At 41.6% G+C, this 20,785-nt stretch overlaps 1 protein-coding gene across 11 annotated transcripts in view; it reads right to left on the bottom strand.

Annotated features, from left to right (window-relative positions):
- The window catches only part of Reps1 (RALBP1 associated Eps domain containing 1), an 86,994-nt gene extending 78,843 nt beyond the window's left edge, over positions 1 to 8,151 (bottom strand). For all 11 annotated transcript variants that reach the window (XM_087190246.1, XM_087190245.1, XM_087190244.1 and 8 more), the window contains exon 1: positions 7,501 to 8,151. In XM_087190246.1, coding sequence (XP_087046372.1) covers positions 7,501 to 7,653 — 153 coding nt within the window. In that variant the 5' untranslated portion in view covers positions 7,654 to 8,151. The remainder of the gene's footprint in view (positions 1 to 7,500) is intronic.
- Between the last annotated feature and the right edge of the window lie 12,634 nt (positions 8,152 to 20,785).

Here is a 20,785-nt window from a genome sequence, read left to right on the forward strand (position 1 = left end):
GTCATTCTCTCTTCTTGTCCATATGGCTCCAGCTTTTCATTCCCTTAAACACATGAAACTCTTCACAGCTTCAGGCCCTAACATGTGGTTCTCTGTATATGAAATACCTCAACTCTCCCACTCCCACCCTGTGTCCAGCCCTCCTCTGAGAGGCCTTCCCTTCCTTGTACCTCAGTGGCCCACTGCCTCCTTATCAATGGTTCTCTATTATTGTACACAGTTATTTTCCTTTTTAACAACAGCACAAGTCTGATTTTCCCCCAATGCACATATGCCCTAATATAAACAGTGGCCACAAGAAGTAGGCTATAAAACTACTTTAATACAGACACATCAGCCAAGTGTGGTGGTGCATGCCTGTAATCCCAGCACTCATGAGGCTGAGGCAGGAGGATCACTCTGAGTTCAAAATCAGCCTGGGCTACATAGTGAGACGGTCTCAAAAAAGAAAAAAAAAGAAAAAAAAGACATATCTTTAGTAATTCACTACCTTAAAACTTTCTTAAAGTAGACATCCATGGGATGAACTTGACTAGGTTGGGAGAAGGCTAGCAACCTCAAATTATAAGCAACATTTACCATAACCATGTTTTCTAAGCAGATGTTCCATATGTGCACCAGAATCTCAAAGGAATCAATCCAAAAGATACACACTTTTAAAGTCTGCCTTTGTCATTTAACACTTATAGGCCTCACATTCAATATATGATCAATTCTTTAAAAAAATTGAAGAGATACATTACTTCTAAAAAATGGAAAAAAGGTAATTATTTTTAAAGAAACCTAAGTCCTATAATGTACCAAACCTCGATAAAATGTGCTGTATGGTTTAACTCCATCAATTTTCTTATACAGAGGTAAAGGGGGAAGAGATGAGTGAAGATGCATCTGCTCCAGAAAGAGGTTACAGAAAATAAAGCAAGTGAAGGAAAACATCTGAAATGTCAAGTTTTATCCTCCATTTCAAATTCTCACTGGTCAGACACCTTGAGGAAGTAATTACCACTGTGGACTCTGACCCTTTGAATTCTCCTCTAAGTCCGTAAAGGAAGCAAATGAAGTGTTAGAATAGTTGAGCAACTAATCACAAATCTGTGTGCTACTTTCTTAGGGGTGTGACTGGATAGAGTAATCACGCATACACAAGTCAGAAATCACAAAATCCAACCCAATCACTTCATAAGCTAAGAACTAAAACCCAAACATTAAGTGATTTGTTCATTTGTTCAAGGTCACAACACTAGCTAAAGCCCAGACTGGAACTTTCTGCCCCTGTTTAGTTCTTAAGTTTTTTTCTAGCTCTGTCAAAATGCTTAGCATAATTCTCAAAAAAAAAAAAAAATACTAAAGCTAGGAAGGAAGAAAAAAAAACTAGCACAATATGAAATTCAAGAGAAATAGTAAAAGTAAATATGATACTACATAAACTGTGACTTCTTTCACGAAACAGTATGCTTTCCAGCTCTGTACAGGAAGATACCTGATTAACGGAATTTTAGTTTGTTACAGCTATTTTAATGATTCAGAAATTATAAACAACAAAAACCACTACTTCAGAGTAACAAACGTGATACTTTAATTAAGCTTATAACTTTTAATGCATAAATGAAGCTCTGCCTCCCTATTTTTAAAGCTACCACTAATGAACAGGTCCTGTAATTGACTTGAACAAGAGAAAGAAAATGGTTTATGTTGCTTTTCTCTCATTAAATTTATGAGTGTTACTCAAATATTCCACCAAACTACTGCTCAAGCTAAATGATCTAAAGGATTTTCAGCTTCACTAACAGTGTACATTGCTTACAAACTTCACTGAAAGAACAGTGAGTACTAGAACCTTTTATCAAGCTATTATGCATTCAGTTTGTATGACGTTTTCAAAACATTCCCAAGTAGAAGTTTTTAAAAAGTGAAAGCTAAGAAAACACTGGTGTGATAAATATTATCTTTCCCAATCTTTAAAAAGAATAATAACTTCTGGAAAAGTTGGCATTTGGGGAGGCCAGATTGGGGGATTGAACTCTTCACACTAAGATAGAGCCCCACCAGTAACTCTCTCTCCTTTTTGAGTCAGGGTCTTGCCAAGTTGCCCAGGCTGGGCTTGAATTTGCAATATTCTTGCAGTGCACCACCTCAAGGGGCTGGAAAAGTTCATTTTTAAGCCAAAATACACTACAGTATTTTCTTGCTCAACAGACAGCAAAATTCCTTGATTAAATCCTATGAGCCAGATTTCTCTCCCCGCTCTCTGGCTTTATGTGGCATGGAGCCTAATTTTACAAAATGTTAATTCCTTCACTTTGTCAACTGATACTATCTTCAAAAACAAACCCTTTAACCCAAAACAGGCTTTACACTGCTATTCCAAAATAAGTGTAATGAGGGGGCTGGGGATTTAGCTCAGTGGTTCCAGTGCCTGCCTCGCAAGTGCAAGGTCCTGAGTTCAATCCCCGGCACCAAAAAAAAAAAAAAAAAAAAAAAAAAATTCAAGCAAAATAAGTGTAATGAGGGCCCAGGATGTAGCTCAAGGCGCAGTGCCTGTCTGGCAAGTGTGAGTTCCTGAGTTTGATTTCCAGTACCAAAAAAAAAAAATGTATAATGAATATACCTTAATATAGCTGAAAGCTGTAATGTAAAATTGTCTGTGTGTGCGCCCAGGATAACAACTACAAGAATATCCTTTTTCTCTAAAGTGGCTGTGTTCCAAGATAGCATCATACTACATTAAACTCTACTATGCAAAAGAGGAAGTCTGTATATCAAATAATCTGAAATCTCTACTCTTATATTCAGAGAAATATGGGCAAATCAAAATCTGACTGAATTTTATCCCACCTTGCCCTCCAATCAATCACATGAACAATGAAGAGAAGAAAAAGCTGGGATGTGACAAGAAATAATGGTAAGGGAGAGATACTGTTCATAAACAAGTTCTTTAACTACCCTGCCTATCTAGTTCCTGGTTAATAAACAAGAACAATACCCACTTCACAGGGTTGTTGCCAGGATCAAATGAGTTCTTGCATGAAAATGATTTGCCTGGTAAAAGGAGCATAGTAGGCACTCAATAAATGCCAGTTCCTCTTTCAGCTCTGGGCTGTCTGTTCTTTGTTCTCTACACTCATTCCTCCAAGATGACTCAGCCCTCTCATGACTTTTATTAGCAAATGCTGAAAATGACTGGATGGATCAAGGCCCTGATGTTTATGTTTGTGCCCACTGTATGAGAACACTATCTGGCCCCTGCTCCTAAGATCCTTAGGAGAGGACAGAGGAAAATGCCCCAAACATGTGACCTTCACTGTAAGAACCGACCTGCATTATAAACAAATCTCCACCTGTTTCAGTCTCCAGATTTGCACTAGCATCTCAAACTGCCTGAAATCTAGCTGATCATTATCTCTTTAAAAAAAATCAGGCCCTCTTCCTATCCCTTTTCTTTTCTGAGTGGTGTTCATAGTGAATAATCCCTGATCCATTTTCCCCCCATGGAAATACTGCCAAGTAACTCAGCCCTATCAAGTTTACCTTCATAATCACTACTATATATTAGCCTCATTTTCTATCCCTCTGCCACCACTGGAGTTGAGGTCAGTTCAATCTCAACCATAACGGCATTTTTGGGCCAGGTAATTCTTGTTATGAGGGATGTCCAGTGCATTTTAGGATATTTAGCAGCATCTCAGGCCTCCATTCACTACACGCCAGCAGAACTACTCCCCCCACAAGTTACGACAAACAGAAATGTCTTTAGATATTGCCAGACGCCCCCCCTGGGGGTGTAAAAACCAGCCTCACCATTGCCTCCCCTTGCCCCACATCTGAGTGCCACTGCCCCACTTCTTCACCACTTCATATCTGTGATACAAAGTAAGTCCCTAAGTTAATTAGCCTCCCTCCAGCTGCTTTCCTCCAACTTCTGTGGCTCTTACCAAGGCCTCTTCTAGAACAGCTTTTATGAGTCATTTTTCTCAAATCTACTACTCCCTGTTACCTTCACAATTGTTTCATTTTTTTTTTTTTTTTTGGTACCGGGGATCGATCTTGGGTCCTTGCACTTGCGCAGCAGGTGGCGAAACCACTGAGCCAAATCCCCAGCCCTAAAATTTTGTTTTTTGGTTTTTTTTTTTTTGGTACCGGGGATCGAACTCAGGTCCTTCCGCTTGCAAGGCAGGTGGCGGAACCACTGAGCTAAATCCCCGGCCCACCTTCACAATTGTTTATAGCTCCTTCCAGCCTTGATGATTGGGCCTTAATGAAATACTATTCCACAAGCCTCTACAGAGTGGCTACACAGCAGTCCTTCAATAATATATCCAGCCCCACTTCTATTCCATTGCTATCACTCTGGTTTTGATGCCCGTTCCAGACTTCTTCGAGGGCCTCCTTCCCTAGCCTCTAACCCTACCGTTCAAAGTAGTCAAAAACTTTCCATGGGTCACCAGTGCCTATGGAAAGATGTATGAAATCTCTGGCAGGTTTTCAATCTTTGGTTATATGGCCCCTTTCTTAGCATTCCATTACCCCTAAAACATGCTCTTACCTTTAGCAGAATCTGTCGACTAGTTCTTGAAAAGGCTCCTAAGGAGTCCACCTTTGATTATGTTTTTTCTCTACCTGGAAGCCCTGTTTATTCCACTCTCCACCCTACCGTAAAGTCCGTCTGAATCCAGTAAAAAAAGCCTTTCCTCTCCATATCTCCTTATGTAATACTCTTCACCTCTCCTACAGCTTTCACATTCTACTTTATGTAGCACATGAGTATTCCGGTAATTTACAAGCTCCTCCACAGCTTCTAGTCTTTGAAGCCCTGCTATGCTTAATCCAGTGCTAAGTACAGAACTCAGAATCATGAGCTGTCTGTCCCAAATGTGTCTCACTTAGAAAGCAATGGAGTGCTGTTTTCAGAAAAACCCTAATCCCCTTAAAAAAAAAAATCAAACCCAGGAGGGGCATGGTGGTGCATGCCTGTAATCTGCACTACTCCTAAAGCTGAGGCAGGAGGATTGTAAATTCAAAGGCAGCCCAGGCAACTTAACCAGACACAGTCTCAAATAAATAGGATTAGGGATGTACTTCAGTGATAAAGGGTATGACCAGCATGTGCAAGATTCTAGGTTCAATCACCAATATCGCCAAAATGAAAGAAGAAACTAAGCCCGTATTTCCCTTTGTCTCTCATTTCTGTGTCTTAGGCCAACTTTTACTGAGTAAACTGCCTTCAGGATATCCAGACTGCTACTCAGTACAGGTTTAGTATCACTTATCTGAAATTACTGGGACCAGAAGTGTTTTGTATTTCTAATTTTTTTTCAGATTTAGGAATTTTGCACATACATAATGAGGCATCTTGGGGATGGGATCCAAGTCTAAACACTAACATCATTTGTTTCATATGCACCTGAATGATTGTGTACAAAATGTTCATAATTTTGTGCATGGTGTGAAATTTTCCAGTTGTGTTATGTTGGACCTCAAAAGTTTTGGGTTTGGTAGCATATTTCAGATTTTGGATTTTCAGATCAGGGATGCTCAACCTGCATTATTACTGTAAGAGTTGTGTCTCGAGCTCTTACAATTTTCGACTTGTATCTGGATCCTAAATACTGTACTTATGCTATTTAAGCTGTTTCTTTATACAAAAAGCCAAAGGCATTTATTTCTGAATGTTAATAAAATTGAATGAAATGTAAAAATAATTCAAATTGGATTAAATATTTTCAAGTAAAGACTGCTACTAATTTGTCCTAAATAACATTATGGGCCAGGGATTTAGCTCAGTGGTTTCGCCGCCTGCTGCGCAAGTGCAAGGACCTGAGTTCAATTCCTAGTACCAAAAAAAAAAAAAAAAAAAAAAAGAACATTTAATATTCTATGCTAAAAACTGTAAAATTTATTTCATCTCTCTCTGCCCCAAAGACATAAACCAAAATAGAACATGGGAGGCCTCTTCTTAACTTTGTTCCTAACTGACTTGAAGGTATGTTTTGGTATTTCCACACACACAAAAAAGGAGAATCATGAACGGATAGGCTCTGACCAGACCTCTTTCTGTAAAAGTTCTACTCTAAAACTGTACAGAGACTGTAACAGCCCACACTACCACCACTCTTTAGCAGGTTTGGCAAACTACAAGTCCTGCTTTGTATGTTCCTGAGTTAAAAATGATTTTCACATTTTTAAAAGGTCATAAAAACACAAACTATATGTGACTGGGAATGCCTGAAATAGTTACTATTTGTCCCTTTTCAACAGTCTGAATCTGGGGCTCCCACTTGTTCTTTCCCTCCCAAGGTTTTAAAAAGCAATACAAAACATGTAAGATTAGGTAAAAATAACTCAACTTAGTCACAGTCAGCAGGTAACTTCACTCAGAACATGAACGCGCAGTGCTCAGGCTAGAAGTGGCAAAGTGCCTGTCCCACAGGCACACTGGTAGTTAGAAGCAAAGTGAAGTCAAAGACCCAGGCTTTCAAAGTACTGCCCAGAGCCGCGCATCCACTCACACCTATGCGTCTGGCCTTAAATTCTGAAGCTTCGATAACTGGCTTGGATCAAGTGAAAGATGAAAGCTTAAAACCTGTTCCTGACATACAGTTTAGACAGACTCCTACTAGCAGCTATGAATCATTAAACACTAACATTAATGCTCACCATATACGTTAGATAAGAACTTTAGGAGGCCTGTTTGAACAACAGATATGATTTTTTAAAAAGGCTTAAATTTAACTCTACTCGTTCCTCCAAGGCTACAGATTGAAGCAAATATGCACATTTCACTTCCAGCTGCTCCATACTTCCGTCCTAACCCAAATCCACAAGTTCTCCCAAAGATTATCACATGTCCACTGGAAAACACGACCCAGTTTACATCAGCTACATGTTCTATGAATAATTGCAAGTTCTTTTCTTATCTATTTGCAAACTATTAGCTAGAAGCTCTAATTTCTAAATCTCCCTAAGAATTTAGCTTCCTTAAAAACACTGCTTCTTCGGGGCTAGGCTAGCCTAGCATGTGTCCAGTACCACAAAAAATATACACTGTTAAAAAAACAAACAAACTGCTTCTTGGATTCCTAAATCTACAGAAATGACTTTACCACTTAGTTCAAAATTTACCAGTTAATTCAAAATTTTACACAACATTCTGTCTATACTGACAACTTTACTACTACTCTGCAGGATGCAAAGGACTGGGAATCTACTATTATCTAGGACTGAAACACATGAACCACCTAAGATCCTACATGGAAGTTGTTCTTCCAGTGCTGAAAAATACGGACTCTCGGGGGCGGCCGTGGCTGCCCCTACCACCCCGACCCGACCCGACCCGACAGCAGGCGTTTGGTCCCCTCAATAGCAGCGACCCCACCCTCGGCCGCCCCTGGCCGCCCGTGCGGCCCCTGCCCACGGCCGACCCTTCAGGAGGCGGTGCCCGCGCCCGCTCCCGCGCCCCGCTGCCTGAGGCCCCGCGGCCGGCGTCCCCCGACGCGGCGTTACCTGCAGGACCACGTCGTTGGGCAGCTGCGCGGCCCGGAACAGCTCCAGCACCCGCCCGTTGACCACCACTTTCTTGGTGCTCTCGATGTCGCAGTAGGAGAAGAGATCCGAGTAGTATTTCTGCTCCGCGTCGCTCAGCGTTAAGCCTTCCATCTTCGCCTCCGGCCGCCCCGCCCCGCATGCACCACGCGCGGCGCGACCCCAAGACCTGGGGTCCGCAGGGGCTGCGCGGCCCGGCCTCCCCGCCTCCTCCTCGCCCCCCGGGGCGCCCGGGGCCCCGGCCGCGGCCTCACCTCACGCGCGCCCGGGGCGCCGCAGCCTCAGGGCCCCGCGGAGCTGGCGAGCGGGGCGTGCGGCTGGGCTCTGGGCGCCGGCGAGGGCCCGCGCAGACCCGGCTCGGGCTCGGGCTCCGGCTCCGGCCGCCGCGAGGGCGCGGGAGGAGGCGGGGGCCGCGGCCGCGCGAGGCTCGGGCGGACTCCGCCCCCACCCCGCCGCGGGTTCGAGGTTCCCCGGCGCCCCGCCGCTTTCGCCCAGACTTCCCGCCTCGGCTTCCCCTTCCGTCCACGCCCCCGGCGCAGCAGCACTTTCCCGGAAAGTTGTGGGGCTTCGAGTCTAAAGTTTCGGGGGCTCTGGGCTGAGCGTGGCCGCCGCACCGCCTCCCGCCGCCGCCATTTACTGCGCCCCGGCCCGGCTCCGACGCGCCCGCACCGACACTGACAGCGGCGGCCGCGCTCCAGACCCGGATGTGAGGCCGAGAGGAGAGAGCGCGAGAGGGAGAGAGAGAAACACCCACCGGGCTGGCTCGGCCGCTCCCGGGAGAGGGGGGGCCGCAGCGCCCCCTGGCGGCCGGAGCTCGGCGGCGGGATGGCGAGCGGCCCTCAGCACCAGGCACGAGACCCCCATGGAAAGGGGGACCCGGGGACCCACGTGCCGCTTGTTGAGAGCCAGAGAACTTAGGTACGGGGTACAGTTTTTAGGGTTCCGAAGCATTGAATAAGCACTTGATTGAAAGGAGGACATTGTTTGGGTTATTCTGTATCTGCACCTTTTGATGTCAGATGTCACTGGGGTTCAGTGCCATTTACTCCCAAGGGCTGCGAACACCCAATCGCTCTAGGAATCAGTGTTCCTCCTAGAGACACCAACACTGAGACTCACCGTCGCTCCAAGCTGTGGAAAACAAAATTTGCCCGAATAGGGAAAATGGCAAAGTTTTCCTTTGTATGAGGTCATTATGGTCGCTAGGATCTGAACACTGTAAATTTGTACCTCGCCTTCCCTAATTTCCTCCTTTATGAAAATTATTCAGCGGCACTATCTTGACCTGCACGTTTCTCTGAGAGAGGATCGTCAAACTCTCCCATAGTCTTTCTAACAAGATCAAATATGAACTATTTCAAAAACAATAGCTACGGCAGAATTACACAGAAGATTTTTTGGGTTTGGGGTTTTTTTTGTTTTGTTTTGTTTTGTTTTTTTGGCTTACAAGTGTTCTCCAGAGTACTGATCCTATAAATAACCCATAAAAGGGCATTATTAAAGATTCACGACTATTTATCTGTAATCCTAAAATTCAAAGACCGCTGAAAACCCAGAGATTCTTTTGTAACATTAGGGCAGCAAAACCTGCCCTGCGGCGTTAGGAGGCAAAATCCTAACTAAACCTGTGTGAAGCTACAGTCTTTATAGATGCCACTTTCTGTCAACATGTATTAATTTTACACCAGGCTAATATATGTAATTATAGGCATTGTATTATTTTTCTTTTTTAAAAAATATATGAGCACAACGAGGTAGGAATTGGCTCACAATTGTCCTCGGCATCTTTTTCCTCTGCCATGTGTCCTAGAACCAGGACTTTTGTTCCAGCCCCTGAATACTTTCTACAGACTTTTGCATGATTCACTGTCACATGTTCAGGTCCCTAGTCGAATATCACTTTCTTAAGCCTTCCCTCAACACTGCAACTATCCATCATGTTCTGTTCCCCGTATCTAAATTCCTCTTCTTTACAGTGATTTCTTTACCTGACATGAAAGCATGTATCTATTTATATTTTTAATAGCTAATAATTAAGTGCTTACAATGCTTCAGGTAAACTTCTTAGACTTTATGTTAATGAGTATATTAATTACAACAGAAATAGGTACTACTAGTATTTTTTCTTTTTTGGAAGATTAGGAAACTGATGTAAAGATGGGTTATGTAACTTGTAAATCATGCTGCTATTAAGTATCTGGATTAGAGATTCAAACCCAGGCAATATCAATTCTAGGAAATAGAAGGATCTTTTGCAAAAGGGAAGAGAACCAAGAGATGGTGGGAGAGGAGAAGGGGGCATAAAAAGAATTAGGATGTGTTCATGTACTAATAGAAAATAAAAATTGAAAACAATAACTTATCTTATACTGTCTTAAATACTTGTTTGTTAAGTCCCCTAAGCCACTATCCTGTATTTCATCCTTTGAATCACAATTCCAAGGCCAGTAGTGTGCATCAATAATTTATAGAATTTAAGAATGACTGAATGAGTTTCAACTTTGATGTGATTGGCTGGTTAATACTCAAATCTCCTACTTTCTCATGCTTAATTTTAGCGACCTCCAGCTCCACCCCACTTTTCACACTGTAAAATTACAGGACTGCTTCATGCAAGTTCTGGACTTGCAGATTTCCTTCTCAGTCCATATGGCTATCCTCACTCTCTCTCGCCCTCCGTACCTCCAATGAGCCTGCTCCTCACCGCTGCAGGCCCGCCCTTCTAGTCCAACACGGTTTTCGTGTATTTGAAGATCTGCTTTTGGCATCATGTACCAATGTAAAACAAACTGCATGATCTTGTCCTGAGGGATCATGCAGCCTAAGGACCCTGTCATTAGTCACCTACATCAAGGGTGCTCTGCTGGCCCCTGATTCCTGTTCTTTGCACCATCCCTTGCCAACTGCTAACACTGAATTGGCCACACATGTGTTATAGGATGCTGAGAGGAACTGTTTCTGTGGTCCTGTTGTCTTTCGGATATCTGCTTTCCTAATGCAATGACTTCAAGCAGTTTTCTCATTGACAAGCAAGGCCAACAGGAGGGCAGAAGGTCACTAGTACCACACATTCTAAAGGAAACCGATAAAGTCAGACTCCTTCCCTTAGTAAATACAGAACCTGCATGGGCCCTACTGCCAGCCCCCTGCCTCAGTGGACAGACCCACCTCCCAGGATGAAGGAGTTCTGGATGGCACAGGTCTGTGAGGAGCGCTGAGATGGTGTGAGCCTTTCCTAACAGACCCATGATCCTGCATGGCCCAGGAGCCTGGGGACCTGGAAACTTGCAAGAATGAGAGCTCCTGCTCTGCCCAGGTGAACACTAGGTAGCTTGGGGGTGGAGGGCTGAACAGTACCGCCAGTAAGTGAGGCTTTTCTTTGTATCTGTCACTTAAATTTGCATTTCCCAGTATAAAAGGAAAGAAATACGATTTGACAAGTGGATCCTTTGAGGTCAAGTCTAATTTCTTTCCTATACATTTCTAGACAAATCAGATTTTAAAGTAATATAAGAAAACTATTTTTTAAACAGATGGTCTATATTATATAGCTACAGACCTAAAGATACTCATTTTCAGGTAAGCTCAACTAATTGGTTACTGTCAGCAAATACATCAGCTGCTTTTACTAACTAGAAATTTCTGATTTAGTTTTTAAAATAAATTATATGCAGTAAAATTAATTATTTCTGCTATGTGGTTCTCTGAGTATTGACAAATGCATGTCATAATATAACCACACCAGAATCAAGATTTACAACCAATCCATGACCCCTTCAGTTGTAGTCAGGGTTTGCCAGGGAAATAGATTTAATACAGGGCAAATAATTTACAGGATTTTTTTTTTTTTTTTTTAGTATGAGGGATTGAACTTGGGTCCTTGAGCTTGCGAAGCAGTTAGTGAAACCACTGGGCTAAATCTCTGGCTATAGAATTATTTTATAATAGTCACCCAAAAAGTCAAATGCAGAGGAGTACAAGAGATCTAGCCACACACTAGAGTTCCAAAGAATCCAGCCAAGGGCCTAGATCCCACAGCGATGTGCCCCACAAGTCCAGCTGAAGGCCTAGAGTCCAAAGCAATGTCCTCCATAAGTTCAGCCAGTGGCCTAGAGCCCAAGGCAATGTCTCATGCTTCTCCATATCGAGAATTTTCACTCGGAAGGCCCAAAGGCCAGAGGTGCAAGCTAGAAAGCCTGCGCCGGTGGGGTAAAGTCTCTGTGCCACCAGGCTGAGGGATCCACACTGGAGTAAGGAAGCCATGCTCTAGGCAAAGATCAAAGCTCCCCGATGAGAACAGCAGCCATTCCCAGGGACAGCGAGGATCCAAGCTCCTCTGATGAAAACAGCCAAGTTCCCATGAGGAAAACCAGCCGCAGCAAGCTGGTTGAAAATCAACCAAGAAAATCAACATCCATGATCTTCCCCTCCAGTTCTCTTTTTATGCCGCTGGCAACAATCCTTAGGTGGGTCGTCCATGCCCAAACCACACTGACTCAGTTCAGCTGGGCCTTCCAAGTTGACCATTAGTTAATTCACTACACATCCCAAATTCTTTATGTTCTGCTTTTGTATTCAATCCCCTTCTCCATCCTCAGCCTTTTGAAACCACTGATTTACTCATACTTTTTCCTTTTTTGTTTTTTCAGTACCGGGAATTGAACTCAGGACGTTGCGCTTGCCAGGTAGGCACGGTGCCACTGAGCTACATCCCCGACCTATACTTTCACCTTTTCTGAAATGCTATATAAATGGTAATTTGATATTCCTGTGACATTCAACCACATGATTATTCATTTCTCTTGTTTTGTTTTGTTTTTTTGGTACCGGGGATTGAACTCAGGACCTTGCACTTGCACGGCAGGTGCCAGAACCACTGAGCTAAATCCCTGGCCCAATGCTATATAAATGGAATTGTGTGCTATGCAGCCTTTCAAGCCTGAATTTTTTTCACAGACCATAAGCCGCTGAAATTATTCCATGTTCTTATTTAAGTTGTGATTCATTTTTAAATTGCTCAGTAATATTCTATTGTGTAGATAGTTTATCCATTCACTAGTTGAGGGACATTTGGGTTGCTTCCAATTTTGTGGTGATTACTAATAAAATATCTGAATGAAACTGTTGTATCAATGGTAAGCATATGTTTAACTTTATAAGAAACTGCCAAACAATTTTCCAAAATATCTGCACATTAGGTGACAAGTTGGTTTATCTTTATTTTATTTATTTTTTTTTAATTTATTTTTTGGTACCGGGGATTGAACTCTGGTCCTTCTGCTTTCGAGGCAGGCATCAGAACCACTGACCTAAGTTCCGGCAAGTTGGTTTATCTTCAATGGAATCAAACCTATTCTGGGCATACCTTTGCTTTCCCACCAACAGGGCCTCAGCCAGCACCAGGGATTATGTACATGCACTAATTCCCTATAATGAGTGAATTTATTATGTATCACAAACATACACTAATTAAAAAATGTTTTTAAGGGTTTTTACATCACCAACCTGGAATTTTATCACATAGCTTCAGAACAAGTGGTATGACTTACTAGACTGCTCATAAGCCAAGTCATCCAGAAGCTGCTGACCCAAGAGAGTAATAGAAAGGCCAGTTGAAGGGACAGCTTGCTGGGTGTCAGCTTGCATGAAATATTCTGTGAAGAGAGGACTCTGCACCGCAGGATGCAGTGTGTACTCTAATAGCCAGATGCATATGCTAGCATGTCCCCAGTCAGTAGACCATATGAGACAATGAGCCAATGGGTTGGAAGACTGACCCCACTTGCCTTTACCCATATCCACTTACTTCTTCCCCATAATTATAGGACTTCGAGCATCTAAAGGTTCTGGTCCTCAAAGCAGAAAGCTTCTACTGGAAGGCTTATTATCAGCTCGGCTAAATTTCCAGCTATGAATGCTGTCCAGTCCCTTAGAGCGTCTGGTGCTGCAAAATGAGCAGAGAATAAAAGAATGAAAAGAATATTCACTCAGGAAGAAATAGCACTTATTTTTTGTAGAGTTTTCCAGGCAATGGGACCAACCAGAATCCTGGGGGAGTTGTCCTCATATAGGGTAAATATAGTCTATGAAACAGATCCAGGTGGTAGGAACATGGACGACTGTGGTTGCTCTGTACCCATGCCACCTAGGACTGAGGCCCTCAATCTTGCAGCTCCTAGGATTGTTGAAAGGACCAGGGCCCAAGGCTGAATTCCTCTCCAGGAATTTCCCTGTGGAGAAGGGAGTTGCCTCACTCACGTTACACTCCTGCCCCAGGGCAGCTCACAGCAAATGACTGTGTGGATTTGGTAGAACCTCAGCATCATCTCCACTTCAGAGCTCTTCTTGGGATTGAGCAGGGCCTCTGTTGTTACTACATCACACTTTTCACTCTGCTCAAGTCTGGGCTTTCTCTATTTCCTTATTGGTGCTGTTCATGACAATTATCAGCGAGCTTCCTGTTTCCAAGATTCTATCTCAGTATCTGGGGAACCTGACCTAAGCCACCTACACGCTTCTGCTCTCATTAATTGAGTCAGCTAGTGTTTAGCAAACTCTTAGACTTATTACTATAATTATTTTCATTGGGCTGAATATTGCATAAACAAATTAATCATGAAAGCAAAAAGCTGGCCTTTGTTTCTATGAAAGCCAAGAACGATGCTTTGAGAAGACAGGATGAGGACAAGTTCTAATAAAAGTTACTGTTGAATTAGCTGTGTGAGTCATAAAAAAAGACTTGGAGTCAGAAAAAACAACATGTTATTCATTACTGGACACATAGAATACTCAATGCATATTTCCTCTTTGACCGATGTAGTTTGGAATATATTTGGTTATTTGTTATCATAATTTCTGCTTTTTTAATTTTAAAAAATTCACATTATTTTGTAAAAATATATGCACTCATTGTGAAAACTCAATATAACTCAAAAAAGGATAAAGAAAAATAAAAATTATCTGCAAATCTGCCATTCATAGGCAATCTCTATTAATATTTTAGTGACTATCCTTGAGATCATTGTTTAAAATACACAAAACATGCAGACATGCAAGAGCAAATAAACAAGGCCGGGCATGGTAGTGCAGGCCTGTGATCCCAGCACTCAGGAGGCAGAAGCAGGAGGATCACTGAGTTTGAAGCCAGCTTGGGCTACATAGTGAGACCCTGTCTCAAAAAAAAAAAAAAGAGCAAAAAAACATGTAAATACATACAATGTATTAGTCAGCTCTCTGGGGCTATAACAAAATACCTGAAAACCCCAATTTAAAAGAAGGAAATATTTCTTCTGGCTCACAGTTTCAGAGAATTCAGTCCATGGTCACTCAGCCCCCTTTGCCTTTTGGCCTGTAGTGAGGGAGGGCATGGTGATGGGAGCGTGTGACAGAGGAAACTGCTGAATTCATGGTGGTCAGGAAGCAGAGAGAGAAAAAGGAGTGGCCAAGGTCTCAATATTCCCTTTAAGGGCACGGCCCAGTGACCTCAGTTCTTGCCACAGGCGCCACCTTGTAAAGGTTCCACCACTACCTAATAGCACCATCACCTGGGATCATGTTTAACACATGACCCTTTGGGGAATAAGAAAGATGCAAACCATAACACATATATCACATCATGTTGCAAACATTATATCATAAATGTACATATTGGTATACATTACATAATTAGATATATATATGTCACATAAATGGGTACATTGTATATACTGTTATATATGGTAATGGGGAAAAATAAAATAATCCATACATTGTATCCATTTACTTGGATATGATTCTTTCTTTTTGGGAGGAGGTAGGGGAGCACTGGGAATTGAATCCAGGGCCTTATATAAGCTAGGTATGTGCTCTAGCACTGAGCTACATCCCAGCCCCATTTTGTTGTTGTTGTTGTTGTTGTTATTGTTGTTGTTCATGTTTGTTTGTGTGAAATAGGGTCTTGTTTTGTAGTCCAGGTTGGCCTGGAACTCAATGTTTGATGTTTTTATGTACTTCAAGCTGAGCTCAAACTTGAGATCCACCTGCCTCAGCCTCTCTAGAACTGGTATTGCAGGTATGTACCACCATGCCCTGCTCCCAGCCCTTTTAAAAATTTAATTTTGAGACACAGCCTTGCTAAATTGCCCAGGCTGGGCTCAAAGTTGCGATCTTGTGATCCTCCTGCCTCAGCCTCCCAAATAGTTGGGATTAGAGGTCTGCTTGATTTCTAATATTTTTTGAAGCACACCTTGGTTACTCAACTATAGATTGTATGTATAAAGAAGTTTTTTTTTAAATGAATCTTATTTCTTTTCCTCTCTTGAAATCATTCATACAAGTGTGATATAATTAGATTAACTTAAAAAAAAAACAACCCTCTATATCCTCCAGGAGCTACATGAGGCAATCTCCATTGCCAATGGGAATCTACTTTCATTACCTAACTAGGAAAAAATCATCAAAGTATTACTTTTTGAATATTGGAGTTGTTAATCTGTGGTTTAATAATGAGATAGAAAATGTCAGATAAATTTAAGATCTCATATTTGCATTAAGTCCACCAGGAAGAAAGGCACAGAAACCTTTACAAAATTGTTAGCACAGCAAAAACAAATCATTTCTTTATATAAATAGAATGCTCAGGAAAGATGAACTCAAAATCAAAAAGCATTTTTCAGCAAATAAAAATCAACTCAACAAATATTTATTACTCATCTACTCTGCGCAAGGCAGTTTCCCCCAAGGTTTCCTTTGTAAATATTTTCAATTTAGTGTGCTTTCTGGATTCTGAATATTTAACATGGAAAAAGTCAAATGGTTTTCTCTATTCCATAACCCTTTGTGGTGCTTAAGAACTGCACACAGTTGACTGCTTTGTGAAGTCTTTCCACTTTACTGCTGAAGTGTTCTTTCTTGTCATCGATATTTCAGTTTCTGAGGGTGCTTAGAGGTTTTTGTCTGTGCAATCTTTTTTTTATTTTTTTCAGAGGAAGTCTTGCCATATTGTCCAGGCTGGCCTGGAACTCAAGATCCTCCTGTCTTCTTTCTAACTGACTATCTTGCTGTGTAGTTCCAGCGGGCCTTGAACTCACTATGTAGCCCAGTCTGGTTTCGAACTCATGTCAGTCCTCCTGCATCACCCTCCTGAGTGCTGAGATTACAGATGTGTGCCACTACACCAGCAAGATTCTCGATTAAGACATAAATAATTGTTTAGAGTTTCTCATTACCAGCTGAAATACTCATTTCTTCTAGGTCTTTAAGTTGTTGCATTTCTATAAACCTGCTGGATAAAGAAATCTGTATCTAGTAATTTGGGTAAAATCGGTAAGTGTTCTAGCCACTCAACTAGGTGCTTACTAGTAAGATGGTGCTTACCATCTCCTTGCCTTTAAAAAAAAAAATTCTTATTTTGGTACAGGTACCTCATACTAGAATCAAACATTTTAGCACTATGTGGCTTTTTAAATGTTTAAATGAATAATCTTCAGTAGCAGCATGGGGTTGAACTTACTGTGTCATTTATCACAAGATCTCAAATTCTTCCCGTTAAAGGGTAATCCTGTAAGTCATCCAGTCTCTTTCACTTACATTCTCAGCCTTTCATATTTATTCCCCTTTTCCCTGATCAGCTCCCAAATGTCATGGGGTACGTGGGGTGGGAGGTAGAGACCAGCTTACATGATTTCCTGGCTGGGAGGGAGAGGGGGCCTCAAATCTACAGGCAAGAGAACTCTTGGGCTTTCTCCATCTGCATTGCAGAGTGGCTGAAGTGCCCTGATCCCCAAGCACATGTTGAGGAGTCTTCAGAGTTAGCTGGTCCAACATGGCTTTTTGGAGCATCTGCCTGGTATCATGAGTTTGCTGTAGGCTTGGTTACTTTCTTATCACTGGGACAAAATACCCAACATTCACAAATTAAAGGAGGGGAGGGTTATGCTGGCTCACGGTTTAGAGGATTCAGTCCATAATTGGCTGTCTCCAAGGCAGGAAGTGCATGGTGGAAGGATGTGGGTGGAGGAGAGCTGCTCATCCCTTGGCAGCCAAGCAGCAGACAGTGAAGGGAGGATCTGGAACAAGAATACCTTTTCCAGGCCATGGCCCCACCTCCAACCGGGCTTCGCCTCCCGACAGCAAGTCAGCTATATCACCCCATAATCCTCTTACCTCTAGACACATGTGCCTTTGGGGACATTTTAGATGTAAACCGTAACATAGACTTTATTTGTTTATTTATTTTTTGGTACCAGGGATCAAACTCAGGACCTTGTGTTTGCGAGGCAGGCGCTGGAACCACTGAGCTAAATCCCCAACCCCATAACATAGACTTTAAACATGCAACCATTAAGTTTCTGCACTTAGCAGCCTCTTTTATCCACCAATCTTTTTATTAGTAGTTCCACTGATCCATCCACAATTTAGGAAGGTGTTTCTTGGGATTAAGAATTTTTTTTCTAGGCAGGGGAATCGGTTAGCTATTGCTGCATAACAAATCTCCCCAAAATTTCATGGTATAGAACATGATTTTGTGGGTCAGAGATTTGAAAAGAACTTGGCTATGCAGTTATCTTTTGCAGTGTTTTATACATGCAGTTGTTTAAAGGCACAACAGGGCTGGACGTCCAAGATGGCTCCTTCAAATGGGTAGTGGCAGTTAAGCTGCCTGTTGTTTGGGAGCTCACCTGGAGCACCTACGGGACCTCTCCATGTGCTGGGCTTCTTAGAGTATGGCTGGGTAGGTTTAAGAGGAGAGTATCTGAAGGGCAAGCTTTCTAAGAAATCAAAGTAGATATCATGCACTGCCATCTCCTTGAATTCTGTTGATTACATGACTTACGAAGACGAGCCTGGATTTAACAAGAGGAATATTATGTTTCACTTCTTAATGGGAGAATCCATCATTTTTCATTATAATATATAAAGCCAAGTAAAATAATTTGTTTTTTTCTAAGGCATTTATGCTATAGCTGACAAAAAATGAGAATAATTAACCAAGAGATTTATTTCAGATTGCATAACTCTTTGTCAGCCAATTCTACATTTTCCTGTTCAACAATAGGTGGCCTTGAACTTGGGCCATTTCTTCAAGATTACACTAAAATTTATAAATTAACTAGATAGTCTTTTTTTCTATTTACAAGGAGAATTTTTTACCATAAAAATATTTGAGGGTGGGGGATTTAGCTAAGTGGCACCACACCTGCCAGGTTTCCACACCTGCTGCGCAAGAACAAGGTCCTGAGTTCGACCCCTAGTACCAAAAACAAAACAAACAAATAAACACCCCCCCCCAAATAAAACAACAAAAAAAACCCTATTTGATACTTTGGTGTAGCATTTCTTTTCCAACTTCACCACTTTTTTCCTAGATTATTGAGCTATCCAGCTTGTCTTGTTCAATAATTTTTTTCCTTTGAAATTTATCCATTATACTAAGATTTTCAAATTGACATCAAACTTTTTGAATGTGCCTTTTTTTTGCGTTTTTTTTGTTTGTTTGTTTTTTTGGTACCGGGGATTGAACTCGGGTCTTTGCGCTTGCGCAGCAGGCAGTGAAACCACTGAGCTAAATCCCCAGCCCTGTGCCTTTTGTAATGTTTTAGAACATAATTAAGTTTTAAGATAGAAGATAAATTTAACAGCTGTACTTTCTTGGATTCCTTAAAAATAGACACACTCTTTTTACATTCTTTTAAGATTGTGAAAATATCCTGTTTGGTGAGTGGAAAAGCTGAAAAGCTGGTTTTGCTAAGATACTTTATTTCCGCTAAGACCTATAAAATTTACCATAAAGGTCAAACAAACAAGAAGCTGATTAGTGTACTCAGTATTCACAATAACCTTGTTTTCAAGCTAGTTTATTCTCTCTCCCTCTCTCTCTCTCTCTCTCTCTCTCTTTCTCTATTTCCATCTATCTTTTTGTTGGTGCTAGGGATCCAAACCCAGGACTTCCAGCATGCTAGGCAAGTGCTCTACCACTGAGCTATATCCCCAGCCCATTTGCTTCTTAAAGAAAAATGAAATTTGCCTTTTTACTGATACATAAAAACATAACAATTATATATATTAATGAGGTAATGTGTTATTTTGATACATGTGTACATTTGCAATGTTTAAATCAGATTAAACATATCTAGCCTCAGAAATGTTCATGACAAACACTTTCAAGTTCCTTTCTTCTAGCTCTTTGAAATATACAGTACATTATTATTATTTTTGGTCACATTACTGTACTATAGCATGCCAGAATTTCTTGATCTTATCTCACTGTAATTAAACATCCACTGATCCACCTTACCTCTACCCTCCCTCCCCCAAAGGTCATTTTCAAAGGATTATTTGTGAGGAAGGCAGTCATTAAGATAACCATTATGTATACAGAAAGAAATAAGAGAAATAGAGAAGTGCAGCTATGGAGTCAAAGCAGAAAGTTTCCCTGTAATTGCTTGATAACAAAGATAAAGTTCATTGATTATTTGGTTACTTTGGCTTAGTGTTTGTTGTAAACAGTTGCATTTATAGAACTCAGTATCCTTTTTAAAAAAGCCTACACATAATTACTTTGAAGTCGACCCTCCAACCTCACGTAAAGCCTGCTGCTCCCTAAGCAGTCAGGGTATTTCAAGTGACCATGCTGAAGAGCTACGAATAATTAGTTCCTATAAATTCAGTGTCATGTTTTTCTCTCTTTTATGAATAGAATTTCCCAAGTAGCTAATTAATTAACTTATTTCTTCCTCTTTCCTCTCTGCCTTTGCTCCCCCTTTCTCCCTCCTCTCCCTTTCTTTCATTCACTATTACATGTATTAAATACTTGGTGTATGTTAGACACTGCTAAGTTTGAGGATATGAAGAAAACATTTCTCGCCCTTAAAGAGCCAAGAAGCTAGGAAGAAGGACATTCAGTTTGAGCAAACAAGTAATTATAATAGGGTATGGGGGATGAGCTAATAGAAAGAAACAGACAACTCCTAGGATATATAGAAAGTTGCCCTGCAAAGGCCTCAGGTGGTGAGAAGTAGGTCAATTTAATCTTTTGCTCCTGACCGCTTCTTGATACTTTCACAGGTTGAACAGAACCTGTGAGAGTGAACGAGATTAAAGTGATAACATTTCCAAATTAGGTCACTGGAAATGGGGAAATGGAAAATGGAACTAGAGGTGTCTTTGGAGGCAAAGGTAGACAGATAGTGATTTAAAAGGAGAGAAAGATGGAAGAATGGAAGAAGAAACACAATATTCTCACAGCAAAAATCCTTACATTGATCAG

The sequence above is a fragment of the Heterocephalus glaber genome, unplaced genomic scaffold (genome assembly GCF_053883595.1).
Source record: "Heterocephalus glaber isolate CG9 unplaced genomic scaffold, H.glaber_assembly_v1.0 deba00001550, whole genome shotgun sequence".
NCBI classification, from domain to species: domain Eukaryota; kingdom Metazoa; phylum Chordata; class Mammalia; order Rodentia; family Bathyergidae; genus Heterocephalus; species Heterocephalus glaber.